Here is a 17,639-nt window from a genome sequence, read left to right on the forward strand (position 1 = left end):
TAATTAATTTTTTTTAATTAAATAATTGTTTTCTATATGTCTTATTAACTTTATAACTTCTGTATTAAATATATTGTATATTTAACCATCAATTAACTTAATTAACTCTATTTAATTTTTTTATTATCCTACCTTAGTAAAAATATACGTTATGTCTTAGTATAACGTATAAAACTGTAGTCAATGACGTGACGACAAATCCTAGTATGTCTATGTGCCTAATTAATCACGAATTATAACAGGTATTTAAATTTTAAAATAAAATTTACCTGTTCGACTTTGATCTTAAAAGGTAGATAAAATATTATTATCGACTTGCTTTAACATTTATTATGAATTTAAAATTACTATGGATTTAAATGTTGAACTATTCATGATACAGGTAGTTTTCTGATAAATAGTCCAAAATCTTATAATCGTGTGTAAAAATTGCTACATAAAAATAAAAATTTATGGTTTTATTATTACTCTGTGGTTTGAATATTTAAATATGTGATTATAAAATATATTTTGCTTACAAAGTTTTCGTGTTTATTTTTAAATTTTATCAGTAAACAGTTTCAAATATAATGTATTATATACGTTTAAAACACACATAACCTAACTACAAAGTGATAATAATAAAATATCATATAATATTTTTTATTTTACTAATGTATTCTACTTGACAAAAATGTTTTTCAATGTTTTCATGAATAATGTAATGTGTTATTTTTTTTTTTTTAAGTGTTATTGTGTTTGTAATTAAAAACTACTAAAACTATAACATTGTTTTTTTTTTTAACGAGTTCTTTATAGATAATATATTATAAACTAATTTTTGCACAAAGTAGGATATAAATTATACTATTTAATTGAAGGTCATGACTGACATTTGTTTTATTATCACTACATGGTAAATCGTAACAATACAAGGTGACAAGATTTTCCATGTAACATAACTTATTTTCTTGGGCAGTTCTTGCTTTCATTTTGAAAATGATTCGATATGTTCAAGTAATAATAATATCAAAAATATTCAAAATTATCATATTTGTATGTTATATCATAGATTTATTATTAAATAAAAACAACTACATTAATTTTTTTTTTAATCGTTTTGTATTTGCTTTAGAACACATATATTTAACGTTTAAAATGTAACACAAATTATGTATAAATTATAATGAAATATGGAACAAATTTTAAGTTTAAATAACACAATGACTAAAAAAAAAATATTTATAATAATATAAAAATTACATATTATAGTAATATATTGTACCAATACATACTATAATATAATGCGAAATTTCGAAGACAATAAAGTGATGGTAAGCCTAACAATGTAAACAATGTAGCTGTATCAATAAAAGTTCCACAAATCAATTTGGATAGAAAGAAGAACGTTACAAGGATGCATTTTATACAGTGTCAAAGTGTAATCAATAATACAAAATATTAGCAAGATGTACCAATAGAAAAAATCGAACATAAATATCTATAAAAACAAATTCTCGGTAATATCGTTTCCAACTATGAATTATGAATTATGATACTACTGTATATCTATGTAGCTATAGTAGTAATAGACAATCTTGCTTTTAGATTTGTAAACAATACAATGTCTTCGAGTTTATCTTATATAATATAATTACATACAATATATTATTAATCACTATAACAACTATTAGAATACAAACGCCGTTTGAGATACACATAATAATGATCGAACAAACAAACAATACGATCGGAAGATATTTGTAAGTTGGAAAAATGGACCCATAATATTATTATCACAAAAAATATCTGTAGTCAAAAAAAGTATACTACATACAATTTAAAATAGACTAGATCTTAATGATAAGAATAAGTGTACATAAAGTCGATGCATAGAGTGTGAAAATAATCAGCTTAACAGCGTGCCAATAAAAATAAAAACTAACAATTTATTAGACATAATAATAACGCATTAGGTATAGTAATGATACTATATTATCTATATTATGAAATAATATAATGTCGTTTTTAATTTTTTTTTTTTACAAAAATTATAATTGTTGTTATTATTTAGCAAACAGTAAAGAACTCTTGACACGGTAGTAATTCGTACTGAATGTTGTCACACTCTATTCGTAAATCTAAAATAATACATTATTTCTATGTTTATCAAGCTCTAAGAACCTATGGTGTTTCCGTGATGCATAATTTATTAAATTATTATCGTAGTTATTTGTAACAATTATAATCAAAGAGATTTACTGATTGGAATTTTTCAAATAAAATGTACATAGTACCTATAATAATAATAATAATAATAATAAATAAATAATAATAACTAGAGAGCCTATAATAGAGGCTCTCTAATAATAACCTAATAATAACCATCTCGTATCATTTATTGTTAATTAATTTCATCCGTGAATGATTATCATCGTTCTCTGATTGTCTTATATTATTTTATAATATACATTTAAATTAAACGTAACGTTGAGAAATAATGAAGAAATACATTTAAGAAAAAACAAAAAAATACTGTGACGTATCTTTCTACCCTGTATTAACACGTCTAATATTCGGGTAAAAAAGGAAAACAAGAAAAAAAGACACTTATGTTATAATAAATAATAATAATAATATTGCTATTTGAGTGGAGATTCGTGCATCAATAATAATAACAATAATTGTACTCATCATATTATATAGAGTGATAAAGAGGACGCCTATCATTTTTTCTTAAATAATGATGTAATTTAAAATCGGATTTTAGAAATTTTTTAACTCAACTGTAGACATATTTTCGAATAATTGAGGTTTTTTTGTATCAATTAATAATCTTTCGGCGATACCAACAATTTTTTTTAATAAGTTAACTCTTATTTTCCCCTGTAAATTGTTAGTCAGGTATTATTTTTTTTTAAATTTTAATGTAGGTACCTAGCTAATAATTGGTTTTCGAGTTATGAAACTTTAAGTAGGTATAAAGGATAATGGTCTGTGTATATAGTCCAAGTGTTCACAATTAGTGTTTTTTTTATGTTTACAAAATAAGTTGACGAGAGATTCAGTGATTGGGTTATAGATATAGAATATTATTTTTTACTACATTTTTACAACAAGTATTCGAAAATATGGCCTTCGAGTGTATTTAAAAATTAAAAAAACAGATTTTTAATAAATGTATTATTGAAATAAGGTGGTGGACGTCCTTGGCAAATCACCCTGTATACATAATATAATTTACACGAAATAAAAATTAAAAAAAAAAAAAAAACAAAATTTATATGATTTAAAACAAAAAAATAATATTTATATATATATTATATACGCCAATATTATGATATATGTACTACAGCGTATACACGAATAAAATACTTAATACTCATCATTTATATGCATGTGTGTACATGTAGTAATATATATGTAATATATATTTTATTATATTATGTATACAGTATTCACTCGGAGAAGAGTCCTCTGTACAATATTATAATATTATGATACAACTCTTAAGGTATCGTTGAATCGTTTTAAGTATTTATTATATGCTATGATACCGTTGTAGATGAGCGTCTAAGTTCTCCTGGGTTCTAGTTTCTGGGACATGCTCATCAACGTCCGTTCGTTGTTCACACACCTTAAACAGCTCACATACGACTTGACGTCGGTTTCGTTTTTCGACACCGGTGGTTCCAACACTGAAAAACGTAATTCGATGAATGAAGTGTGGTTTAGCGGTATTATAGCGGTACAATACAATATACGCATAATATATACTTTGTGATTCTTTACGTAAAACACTAACTTACTGTTTTTGAAAATGTATAATTTAAATATTTATAAGCTATTGCCTATTACGAAATAATAATTATAGTTCAAAAACTACATCTTTACTCTTTTGGACTATAGCTTATCTACATTTTTGATTTAATAGTCTAAAGCCAATTATTATTTGAAGTATTTTGATCTACATAAAAATACAATTTTAACAAGAAGTTTATTAGCTATATTAAATATTTTAAAGTTTAAATGATCGGAATGATGAAATAATATTTTATTGCAAGGTACCACGGTACCATTCCAGTACTCCACTCCGTGCATCTAAACATTAAATACTTATAACTCGTAAACTACTCGTAAAATATAATTGTTATACATAGAAAGTACTTTTAAAAATATTTAGCTTTGAAATAAGAAATAAAATGCATATTAATTGTTATTAAAAAAATATATATTTTTTAGAAAAATGACTTAACATAATGTAACAAAAATACTTTCCAAAACGTTAATAGTTTTTGAAGTATGACTGTCATAGGTAGGTTAAATGTTTCATTCAGTATATTATATTTATTATAATATATATACTGTATAAAAGAGTTGTTTTTCACGAGACGGTGTCACTAACACATTTACTACGTACACACTTCTAAGCTTGCACGCACGCACTTAAATTATTGCCTACATAGAACTCCTGAGAAATTGTCCGTTTGCAATCCCCTTATAACCATTTGTTTCACTGTATTTAACTTTACATAACTATTTAAATAATTTTCTAAACTGAGAAATTTATCAGCAATAATATTCATAAAGATGAATTTTATTAATTGATTATCTCTGATTATTGATACATAAATCTTATTTTTTTTTATTTTGGTAATAAAAAAAAAAATGGTCATAATTGTGCCCCCCCACCCTAAAAATAAAAGAATTTTTTTTCAGTAATGACCATGCTAATAATGCATCTCAAGAATGACATCATTGATAGAACACTACAAAAAAAATCATATAAAACCCTTCTCACCCAAATGTCTGGCTCGGCAATACCGGAGCGTCCTCATAGTTTGGGCCAGCATATGCATTTTTTCAAAGTTGACCAAACCGTCCACGTGCGTTTTGTTGCCGTCATGGGTGAATTTCATGTCTAGAAAAGCATATAACATATTTAATCTATTATATAATTATAGTGTCGTTGTAATAAGTAAGTACCGCTATTTTATGGTTTATTACATTCGAAACGTTTGGTGGCTTTATTTTATTATTGCAGCTAAAGTATGTGAGTAGATAACGATTTCAGTAAATAAAATAAGTTTTTAAAACACATTACGTAAACAATAAACATTTTTAATAATATGAATAATAAAACTAAAAATATAACATGTTTTGTACGCTCTCATAATTTTATTATATGTATTAAGAGTTAGGATAAACAAACGTGATAAATAGGCCAAGTACACTACTTTACTATTATAGTGTTTAGTGTTTATTGTTCTAAAGCGTTTTAGTACTGTTAAAGTTCATAGGTTTGCAACGGTAGATATACTCTTACCTTTGATGAGCAGGGGCATAAACGGTATCATGGGAGAGGGCAATTTGCCCACAGTGATTCGGTACGCTCTGTGGTTCCGGCTTGGGTCAATGAGCGTCTCATATTCAGTGAACTGTTTTCGTGACTTAGACGGTAACTTGTCCCAAGTAGTTGACAACCGACTAACGGCCACGTCACTTAGTCCCATAAGGATTGCGAAGAATGCGTTAAAATTATAGTATTCTTTGCAGCTGAAAAACCATAATTAATTATTATGTTATATAAGTTTCAAATTTTTGTAAAAGTACAAGTAAATATTAAATGGTTCATATATTGAAAAGCTCATTTTATTTTTATATTATTCAACATCAAAATTATTACGGAATACATAATAGTACTTGCAATTCAATTACCTAAAATGTATACTTGGTTAGGAATTACATAACATTTAAAATAATTTAATAAAAAAAACATTTTAATATATTTTATAGCTATCCAATTCTTTAATTTTTACCAGAAATTATCTATAAAGTTTACCAGGTAAAGTCAGATAAGAAAATATAATATAAAATAAGATGAAATGATAACATGACTTAATTTTAGTCTCATAAATGTACCTTATTCGATATTTCGGTAGTGTGAAAGGTGATACATTTAGTATTTATAAATAATTTAGTTTTATAACTAACAATTTATATAATATAATAATAATAATAAACTTGATATTTACTTTCCTATTGAAACGTAATATTGAATACTTATATTGATTACTAATACAATAGTAATATAATTACTAATATTGATTACTTTTTAGAGGAAAAATATAATTAAATTATATAATTTAATAGTTATTAATTTATATTACAATAGTAATATAATTACTAATATTGATTACTTTTTAGAGGAAAAATATAATTAAATTATTCTTTTTTATAATTATTTAACAGCAGCCCGTGAGATTCTCACATCCTCCTGCACCTCCTGTAGTGGCAACCATGGTTGATAAACCCCTTATTTACGTGAATTTAGTGATTAACTATGGATAATAATAATATTTTTTGAGTGTTTGGGACTTCAGAGGGGGTAAGAATATATAGTTTATTAATTTTAAGTCTATAAAGTGAGGATGTTCTTGAAGGTGAAATTCTATCTATGCGTCTGATAAACCCACCATGCCATACACGCTAGTTGCTGATAATTCTATAAATCTTAATCCAATTATTTTCTTTTAATACTTTAAAAATCACTTTTTTTTTTTTTAGAAAACTGATACACAAAATGGAGAATATTTATTAGTCTAAATTTATTCGTATTCATCATTATAGGCTTATGTATTTACTTCCTGTCTCCAAGTATATTAATCAAATTTGAATCTTATAAACAATTAAATATTTGGGATTAACTCTAAATCTTAGACTAATTTGTGTATAGTATATCAAATTTAAACTACTCAATATAAATTCTCATGTACGCCTACTCAAAATATTTATTAATAATTATATTCACAATAACATTAACACCAAATTGCTAGTCTTTAAATGTATCATTTAAGATTAAACGAGTATTATATATGTATATAAAACAATAACTTATTAATACAAAATATTACAGTCCATTATCAAAAACCTATCCAAATGTCTCAAACGAAGATTGTGTCCTAAAACCTAACCTTTTTGACTATCAAAGACTTTTACGAAAATATTGTATAGCTTTTATTTTTTGTTGTTTTAAGTACCATATTTATTGCATCTACAATAAAAATAATTTACAAAAGTATTGTGTATGCTATACCTTTAAAATATTAAATTAATAATTGTAACTTATATATTTGAGATAATTAAGTAAAAAACTATATGTAATTTAAATACATGTTTGAAAATTTGCAAGTCTACACTTGACCCCTGTAATTGTTTGAAAGTCAAATAGTAGCTTTACAATATCAATCGTGTTTTATAAACTGACTACTTAATTAAATTAAATTCACTAATTTTCTAAGATTTAACTTTGTTAATAATTTAGAATAAATAAAACGACATGTAGTAACACTTAGATTAAGTCATATTTTTAGTATTTAAATTAAATATATAGATATTATTATGCTTTCATTCAAAAAGTTTTATATTTAAGCAATAGATTGCGCTGGTGTATTGTTCTACTTAAATTATTTTGAGAATATTATTAGTACATATTTTTTTTTATTAATACCCGGTACTAATTACCTTTGTGAAACTTTTGAACTACAGTAAAATTTTTACCGTTAAAATTAATACATTTCGATTTTCTTGTTTACTTGGAAATATATTACAATAGTAAATGTACATCACTTACTACGTTGCCAATTTTATCATTTTCTTCAATATATTCGTTCTTTTTGATATATTTTGTGACATACATATCTCGGTGATAACCCAATATTGAATTTCGTTGAACCGCCTGAGAAATATATCTAAATTTGATGTGATTTGTTGGAATCGATGTCTGCCAAACGTTAAGTATATCAATTCATACTAAATAAAACAATTAAATAATTTATTTTAAATTAACTTTTTTTTTTTGTAAAATAAATTAAAATATTGTTTTGTACCTCATGAACGTTCCAAAACAATTCCCAATCGAAAAGTGTCATGTGATACGCCAGTTCCTTGGTACTCAGTGAATCAAAATCACTCGATATCTCCGCCCCTTCGGATTTTTCTTGTTCTGGCACACATGTCTAAAGTCATATTATATTATTCATATTAGTGTCATTTTTTTATGATGTTATGTGTGAGATTGTGATTACTATGTAAAAGATATATCCCTATTATAATAAGTTATTAATGATTAATTAAGCAAGGTAAGATTGATTTTTAATTACTATATTTTAAAAATAATCAGAATTGCCAAATCCAAAGATTTGTATACAATTTAAATATTTTACTATTGTAACTGTAAATGTAATCAATTTTTTTTTATAAATTGAGGAGAGACAAAAATATTACTTAAATATTGAATTATTTAAACCAATCTTACATCGAACAAACTATTTATCTAGGTATGTTTTGATTTCAAATTTCATTTATATAAGACGTACAATATACATATTAGATATTAACACTAGTTTAATACTTGTATAGTATTATTACAATTTTTATTTTTATTTGTGGTTAGGTTAGGTTTATTAATACAGTTTTTCATAAATAAACTACTATGCTTAAAAAAAAAAAAAAACGATTTAAATTATATTGTCTAGGATGAATTCGACGTCTTTATTTTAAAATAACCTACCCTAACCTAACATTAATCACTAAACCTAGAAAAAATTATTATTTTGCTTAGATACTGATTATCTTTATAACTATGTATATATAAGTACTATTTTCATTTTCAAATATTAATTCATATCATGAGTTGTTTTTAAGATTTCTTTCATATTTCGTATTTAAAGTCGGCAATATATTTCCATTAACTTTATGGATATTTTTATTATAATATTACTATATTTTATTTTTTTAAATTATTAAATTATATTTTATCCTAGTATTAAAACTACTTACATAATAAAGATTATTATCATTATTTTATGAAAAACACACATATTTTCATTCAGTCATCACTTACATTTTTTATATTAATCTGCGTATAATATACATTATTATTTAGATTAACTTAAGTGAACAAGATTTTTAATTTCTTTGATCTAGAATTTAGTAAGAAAATATCTATAAATGACAACCTGAAAAATTTATTTAAATTACCAATGCATCCATGTGATCTTTTGGTGTTAGAAATATGCAACTGTTTAGTGCCACAGTGGTGGGTATCGAGTGTTCGCTGTCCCTGAACGGTACCCTTTCCCCGTTTGATTTTACTTCTACTATCCTTAGATCTTGTACGGGATGTCGAAGGCTGCATTTTTCGTAGGCTCCCACTTTGATAGTTTCTGCCGTGGCATTGACAGGCAGTCGTAACGTACAAAATGTATGATCGGCACAATACACTCGGAATATAACTGAAATATACATAATATAGAATTTAAAAGCACATAGGTACATAACTAGAAAAACAATAATAATAATAATCATAAATGAGTTTTGATGTTTACTTTAAACAATAATAACATGAATTTATAATATTATGTACTTACTGTCATCGTTTGGTCGGATGATTGGTCTATTATTTTTTGACGGATTGCTTATTGCTGAAAACAGGCAAATGGGTTGACCACCAGGTGGTAACTTCCATTTTAAGCCCGAAATTTCTGATCGTTCATCCTGATACCTTCTCAATCGAGACATAATATGATGCATTAGGCTAGCTTCCTCTTGCAAAGCTTGACTTTTGCCACCTAACAGTTGACAATCAGCTTCTACGTCACTGGCCAGTTCCTGATGAAAATATAAGAATATTTTGTCGATTAATATGCAAATAACAATTAACTCCATAAAATTTAAAATACCTCGAGAAATGACATCGAGATGACATCGTCAAACACCGGATGCCTTATGGTTACTACCCATCTGTATACAAATTGTACTACTTTTCTTTTACAATTGATAGTATACTCTCTGTCTTGCGCTGGATTTTCCATATGATAAGTAAACATATACGTTAAGGAAATAATTACAAATAATTAACATTATATTATAATAAATAATTTAATAACTATATATATTTTTTTCAATCATAAAAGGATATTATTTATTGAGTTCCGATACTAATGTCCTAGTGGGCATAAATACTATGTGCGTTAATAAAAAATCGTCTAGACATGGGTCGTTCCTGGAGCTTGCGACATTTGTGCTACTTAGTCTGTGCTCTAGTAGATGTTCTAAAATTTTTTGTGGAGTTCCAGCAATAATCATGTATCTAAGTTAATAAATATAACCTTTAGTAAGTTATGATATTCGATTGTACGTAATAAAAGACTAATTATAAATGTTATAATTTATATCATAACGTCGTACTTGTGTAATCGTGGAGATTTTTCTAGTACCAACACGTCACTACCGAGTTCTTTCAGTCTGACTGTATTCGCTTCGATGTCCCTTACGATTTTATTATAGCTGTCTTTGTCTACACGCAGCAGATGTGTATTGTCTTCTTTGACGGTTATGGTCGCTGATCTAGATTATAAAAAAATCGACATTAATATACAACAATATTTTTGGGATTGATACAATAATATAAATCACATGATCTAAAAATACCTTGGAACGTTATGTATTAAAGCCAAACCGCCAAAGTCTTCACCTTCGTACAACGATTCTACAACGCCTTTGGAGTACGTTTCCACGCTGACCGCACCCTGCATGATCACGTACCACGCTTTGCCTTCGTCTCCTTGTCGAAACACTACGACAGAATACACAAGACCATCGAGGTGTTACGATCGTGGCCGACAGATGTTGTATCACTGGATGTTTGACATCGAACGAACAGCATAGTCGCTGTTTATTATGTGTTAGCTATATGCTGTGTTCGACGTGTTTACGGTTTACTAGGTTTCCGAGTTACATTATTCGTGAATAATCGAAGGAGAAATCATGACCACACCGTATTTCCAGTTGAACGGTATTATAATAATAATCGCCCGGAAGCATTCGGAATAATCATAATAGTATTATTATGTTAATAAAACACTGTACCTATGAGCTATGGTGCAAACGGGTGTCCTCTTTACATTATAGGTAGAAATTTGTTAATATTGAATATTAAATTAATATGAATTTATAATGGTAAAATTTATTAGGTGAGTCTTAATTAAAGTCATTCGACTACGACTTATAATTGCTAATATAATTTAATATAAGTATAATTATTATTATTATATTATTTTAGTATAGTTTAAGCTGTTTTGAAAATTCAGAAATTCAAATCCAATACCTTTATTGGATGTAATAGGTACAATATCACTTAATAGTATATACAAAAACGTTTTAAAATATAGATAGATAATTTAAATAATTAGTTTTATTTTGCATATTTTCGATATTTTTTTATATTTTTGAATGGTTTTTAAGAAAATGTTAACTATTATTTTCAATATTTTTTGTAACATATAAATAAATGCGTACATAATATTTTAGAATAACATTCATTCTATTTTGATTTATTTAATGACCATCGTGTATTTTGTGGAATAAATCACTATCAAATTCCCACCCCATTTTTTCTCCTTAATAAAATCTATCATTGTACTTTACGTAGTTGAGCGTAATTCACTTACGTATATGGCCGGCTCTAGGATGTGCTTCAAACACCACAACAGATGCCAGTTCCCGTTTCACCGAATTTGGCAGATGAACGAGAGCCTTCTGCACGCTTAACTCCTCAAATATCAGCTCTAAGTCCTCGGGCGTCCTTTCCGAACTCCTATCGAACAAAAACACCGAAAATATGAGATATTATAATCATCATATACGTATTATAATATGATATATTATATAACTGTCACTGTAACTCACGGTGATCGGAGGATCAGACGCAAATGCGCATCTGGTCCCCTATGGATAAGTTCTTGCAATGCTTCTTCTAAGTGTTCTTCAGCCTCGGCCACGTCTTGTATGGTAGGTGTGTTTAGAGCACCTTCTCTGTCTTGCCAAAAATTGTAAAATAGACACTTATCCTTAAACGGATGTTCCCCGGTAGCTGTATGAACAAAATGGAGTGATATAAATTTTAACTATTGATCGATATTATTACAATATGTTGATAATAAAATCATGTTATATATACTATAGAGTACTCGAAGTTTTATACATGGTCATCTAGTTTTCTTAAATGTAATTTTCTGGTGTTTTGACAGTTATTAAAAAAATAGTAAAAGTTAAATGTTTTTTTTTTTTTTTTAATTACTTGTAATAATTAATTAACTTCCTGATTTATTTTTATCGTCATTAGATTGGGTGATTCACCAAGTATTTTTAGTTTTTACCTCTATTAGTTCTATTAATAATAATTTATTTATTAAATTTAACTATATTTTAAAATACTTTGTTTACATACTATTTATATTGAGAATATACTCAGAATGTCACGAGGTGATTATAATTCATTTTATTAAATGAGAACCAGCTATTTTTACTGTATATTATTAAAAAGATGATTTTTTTTTAATGTTATATGTGTCTTATCTATATTAACATGTTAAAAATGTGTTTATAAGTTATGAAAACGTATACATCAAAACTTGGAAATTTAATGATATATTTTAACTAGGGTAATTAACTGAAACTCAGTTAAGTTGAGTTATATTATGTTAACTAAACATACTGTTACTGTTACTGACTTTAATGTTATGATAAAATTTTTATTGATATTTAAATAGCCAAGAGGTGGTTTAAAATTAATGTTTAATGTTTATACAGTATCAATTATAGTTTATTTTTATTTAACAATTCTGACTAATGATAAGAAGAAGAACAATTTAAGATTCATATTCTTTATTTATGCTTATCATCAATAATATTTTTATTTTAATATATATTTTTTAATAAGTAAATGCGTTATTTAGATTTGATTGAAAGTTGTTAACTCGTTATTTATTAAGTTAACATCAATAAAAATCAATAAAGTTAAAAGTTAAGTTGATATAAATTAAATACAAAAAAGTTTTTAATTGCTAACAACTTTTACTTTTTAACTCGTTAATTCCCAACATTAAATACTAAGAAAAATAGTCATAAATAAGAATAAGAATTACAAATGTTAAAACTAGTTTTATTGTTCAATTATTGCAATAAGGCAGATAACTCTAATAAAACTTTAATTGTGAATAATTATTTTTTTTTTTTTACTTCAACATATTATATTTTGCCTGGTATTTTTATTTAGGATATTTGAACATTATATTATACTATACGTACAAGCACAAAAAACATTGCTGGAATTTACACAATATTTTTGAATACAATTTTTAAGTGAATTGATATAATTTTAAAAATAGTTTCAACAATTATTTATTATTATTATTATAACTATTTACTGTTTATTATTTATTATTTTTATTTAATAAACAAATGAATCGAATAAATGATATCAATTATAATAATAGTAACAAAGCAAACTGTTATTACGATGACATAGCATTGTTTTTATCTCACCGTGCGATATAACTCCTTCCTCAAGCAGAGCTTGCCACATGCCAATGACGTCGTGTCTGCTGAACGAATCGTGATCGGTGGATACTAGGTTCATCAGCCAGTCGATCAGCTCGCTGCCGGAAGCGCATCTCCGGACCACGGATCGGCCACCACCGGTCTTCCGGTCCCTGAGCACGGTGTTTTGATCACTGAGCAATAGCGTGCGTACTACCCAACCGGCTCTGGCCATTGGCATACTAGGGTTCTGCGCAAACGCAACGATTATGATACATTACGAAATTCAGAGTGCATGAGTAAGTGCATCTATATACAATTATACGAATATAACCCGTTGTGCCGTCTGCATCAAGCGATCGAGTGCGAGTATTTGATAAAGATATAACTGTGTAGTAATTATATATACAGAGTGATTCATCGAGTATATTCACCCCTGTTCTTTTCTTTATATACCTATAGTACTAGGTCAAATGCAGTTTTTTTTAAGTCTAAAGTATACAAATAAATAAGAACTATATTTGCAAATATTTTGATTTTTTTTTAGAATTTAAAGAATCCTATGGTGGGGTTGTATACTGAAAAATTGAAAATAAAATGTGTTTATTTTTAAAATGTAAATGTACACATCAAATTTCAAGTGTAAAATAACCAAGTTATTAAACAACAAGATAAAGGATAATTATTTATTGTCCATAAGGATAGATTTAGAAGACACAAATACTATGATGTTTTAAAAAATTATAACTATGAAAGACAATTAATTTGTTATTAATGTATTAGCATGGCATTACTATAGGTACCAATAATTAATGTTACATAATATAACAATTTGAAAAATAAAAACAGTGTTCAATTAGAATAAATAGAAGTATTTTAAAATATAGTCTTTAAGTTAAAGTAAGAAATCCAAAAATCAGAATAAATAAATTGGGGTTAAGCGTAGTTGGTGAATCGCACTGTAGATATACTGTAAAATGTAAATACTACAGTGTTCTATAGTTAATTTGAGTTATGACCGACGTATTTGTTTTACGCCGCCGTGACACGTCGTTGTGAACTCGTGAGAAATCTAATCTCGTTGACATTGCGTAATCGGAGGTACATAATAATACACTATACCAAATAATATTACAATACTGTTTTATTTTCTAAAATTTTCTTAGAGTATAGGTACAAACAACAATATCGTCGTAATATCATGACGTGACGTACTATTATGCAATACAGTCACTTAAAGGATTTTTCACGGAATTATGTGATTAATCGATCCGGTGGAAAAATAATTGTGGTTGTAGTAACAGTCAATATTTAAAATACCATTGAACAAATTATACTGTGCGCAGCGCCTTCCGGCCTTGCGAGAAAAATTATAGGTAAAAACTAATAGTACACTGGCACGTATTTTATATTTTTATCGGCGATGCGTTTAGTGAAAACGTATTTTTAAAATAATTAAATGCGTGAAGTACCTACAACGATTTTAGAACAACTATTTTTCTAAGTTCACCCGCAAAAACTATTTAATATGTTTTGATACGGTAATATTTTACAGGTACAATAATTTTGTTCGACGGAAGTATTTAATGCTTCCTGAATAAAAGTACAACCTGTACACTGTACAGTATACTTAATTTCTTAAACGTTAATATTATATATGTTAAGTATCTGCAGTTTTTTTTTTTTAGTAATAAAAAATACAACCTAAATTATCTTGGCTCACATAATTTTTTTTTAAATATATTTTCTTTTCTTTTATGGATTTAATTGTTTAATCTATCTCTATCAAGTATCAATGATATAAAATCATAAGTTCAATGAATAAGAACATTAATTTATTTTTTCAATATTCATAGGACAATACTTGCCAATATACTGTTAATTGCGATCGCAAATCAAACAAAAAAACCTGCATTCACGTAGGTATACTAAATTCATTTTTACATTTACTTTTGATGTATTTAGTATTCATGTTATTTTTACAAGCACAAAAAAATGGAGTAATTATAACTATCCACTGGCACCGAATACCGAACAGTATTATAATATGATAAGGCAAAAAAGGGTTTTATTTTTGAAAATTGTAATTTTAATAATTCAAATAGTATTGCGCGTACATTAAAAAATATTTATGGCGAATAGTTTCATTCTTATTTTTTTTATTGCAATAAAGTTAATAACGGTTTTGCACAACCACATTAAAACAGCTGCTGAAAATGGGTTCATATTATAATATGTGTGACTGTGACCTTCTACTTTATGTACATTAAATAACTGAAATAGTTCTATCAATCATTAACGCATACTATCGTATTATCGAGTATGCTTAATAATAACCATTAACAGTAGTAGTTAAGCAATTTTTTGCCGGGTGAAAGGCGTAATATTAAAATCGACTCCAAAACATTTAATAATAACCAATCAACTAATGATAAATCGTTCGTACACATACAGTTCTATGAAATTTCTAATAAAATTTATGAACGGAATTATTCATTCAGGTGAATAGTGTTGTTAATTATTATGATGTCGATTTTAGACCCTTAGTGAAGAATCGAATAATAATATTGATTTAACAATGATGTGTGTAAACGTTCATATAGAGGATAAAATAATTCAATCATTGGAGACCAGTTTCTGGTAAAATAATGGATCTAGTTAGTACTTTTGGGAGGTTAAAAGGGAAAACTCTCAAATACTTTTCAAAATACCTAACTAGTTAAAACAAACAAAAAAATGCATGGATAAAACAAACGGACATTTATACACAAAACCAATTTTTGAAAAATCGATTTTGTTATTTTGTGTTTGTTATTCAAATATAAATAATCGTAGAGACTTTAAATTTTCATTGAATATGACTTTATGATTGATTTACTAGAAATGACATTATTCTCAAAACAATTTTGATCTTTTTGTGCTACTTATATAATTTAATTTTTGATTAATGTATAATGCAATCGTTGATTCCACACTACTTCTTTATACATTTTTTCACACATGATAAAAAATACCAAAAATACAGATTTTTACAAAAGTCGTCAAATTCGCAAACATTTGCAAATAATTTCATAGTATAAAATTCTTAATCATTTTAATTATTTCACTTAATGTTTTAACATTTATTACAAGATATGTTAAAAAATTATTTACTGCTAAATTGAAAAAAAAAGTTTTGTAGAATGTCACAGTAATTTTTATGATCGATTGAAAATACTGTTTTGATGACATCAGATATTTCAACGTATAAATATAACGATTTATCATCTACGGTTTTTATAATTTGTCATTATAAAATATAAACCAATATCAAACATAGAAACTTAAAATATTTCACTCTTATTTAAATTATTATTTTTTATACTCAATGAGCTTTTAAAAAAATGCAGACACGTTTTAAGCTACTTATAATCATTTTTCAATATTTTAATTTTTGTTTAATAATCAAAAAACTTGAAAATTTCATGAAAGATTTCAGAAAAAATATTATTTTAACTATTTAAAAATATTGAAATTATAACAATACATATTGAAAAATTAATTCAACATACCACATAACTATAAGTAAAATATAATAATGTTTTAAGTTAAGAAACTATCTTTTCTCAGAATCATTTTTCATATGCAGTTTTATCATTGAATTTGATTTTAGCAAATTTATTATTGGGACTTACTCAAATGTTGATGAGTACACTTAAAACATATTTTTACTAGACACATTTTATATTCTATTATATAATGTTTAAGTATGACTACAAGGTTGTAACAGTATACCTGACATATATATTATATATATAATATGTTGTAGGCCATATGGAAAAGTAGTTTTATTGCGAAAAGACTAAGCTCTTTGCAATGGGGTAGCCAGTTTGCAAACTACTTATCATTTTTCCAAACAGCCTGCTGTTTTCAGGCTCATTGCATACAGACTAACAGCAGTTTGGTATTTTAAGAACTAAAATCATTTATGGTACCTAACAACCATTTTAATTATTTTATTTGATAAAAAATAGATCGTGGATCATTAGACACTCAAAATATAATATTCGCAAAGTTATAGACAAAAAAAATAATAATAATGTACGTATTATAATACTATAATATATACCTAATAGTTCAGTTAAATGTTAAATATGAAAAATATCATGCAATACAAATAGATGCTCTTGCCGGAAAAATAATGCACTGTGTTATTATAAATAACCCTTAAAATAAAATAATTTAACTTACTTCACTAAGTATATTTCATGTTTTTTTTTTTTTTTTTTTATCACTAT

The 17,639-nt window shown here is 26.2% G+C and overlaps 1 protein-coding gene across 4 annotated transcripts in view; it reads right to left on the reverse strand.

Annotated features, from left to right (window-relative positions):
• The window catches only part of LOC114131920 (rap guanine nucleotide exchange factor 4), a 208,322-nt gene that overhangs the window by 12,815 nt on the left and 177,868 nt on the right, over nucleotides 1–17,639 (reverse strand). For 2 of the 4 annotated variants that reach the window (XM_027997268.2, XM_027997274.2), the window contains 14 exons: nucleotides 13,369–13,612; nucleotides 11,731–11,914; nucleotides 11,493–11,638; nucleotides 10,474–10,618; nucleotides 10,231–10,389; nucleotides 9,962–10,132; nucleotides 9,723–9,861; nucleotides 9,411–9,651; nucleotides 9,022–9,275; nucleotides 7,869–7,997; nucleotides 7,613–7,791; nucleotides 5,306–5,535; nucleotides 4,781–4,900; nucleotides 1,103–3,677 (listed from right to left, as the gene is read on the reverse strand). In XM_027997268.2, coding sequence (XP_027853069.2) covers nucleotides 3,553–3,677; nucleotides 4,781–4,900; nucleotides 5,306–5,535; nucleotides 7,613–7,791; nucleotides 7,869–7,997; nucleotides 9,022–9,275; nucleotides 9,411–9,651; nucleotides 9,723–9,861; nucleotides 9,962–10,132; nucleotides 10,231–10,389; nucleotides 10,474–10,618; nucleotides 11,493–11,638; nucleotides 11,731–11,914; nucleotides 13,369–13,612 — 2,466 coding nt within the window. In that variant the 3' untranslated portion in view covers nucleotides 1,103–3,552. Of the gene's footprint in view, nucleotides 1–1,102; nucleotides 3,678–4,780; nucleotides 4,901–5,305; nucleotides 5,536–7,612; nucleotides 7,792–7,868; nucleotides 7,998–9,021; nucleotides 9,276–9,410; nucleotides 9,652–9,722; nucleotides 9,862–9,961; nucleotides 10,133–10,230; nucleotides 10,390–10,473; nucleotides 10,619–11,492; nucleotides 11,639–11,730; nucleotides 11,915–13,368; nucleotides 13,613–17,639 lie in introns of those variants that run through there. The other 2 variants (XM_050198448.1, XM_050198449.1) reach the window with 2 other exon arrangements.

Source organism: Aphis gossypii, chromosome 1 (genome assembly GCF_020184175.1).
Source record: "Aphis gossypii isolate Hap1 chromosome 1, ASM2018417v2, whole genome shotgun sequence".
NCBI classification, from domain to species: domain Eukaryota; kingdom Metazoa; phylum Arthropoda; class Insecta; order Hemiptera; family Aphididae; genus Aphis; species Aphis gossypii.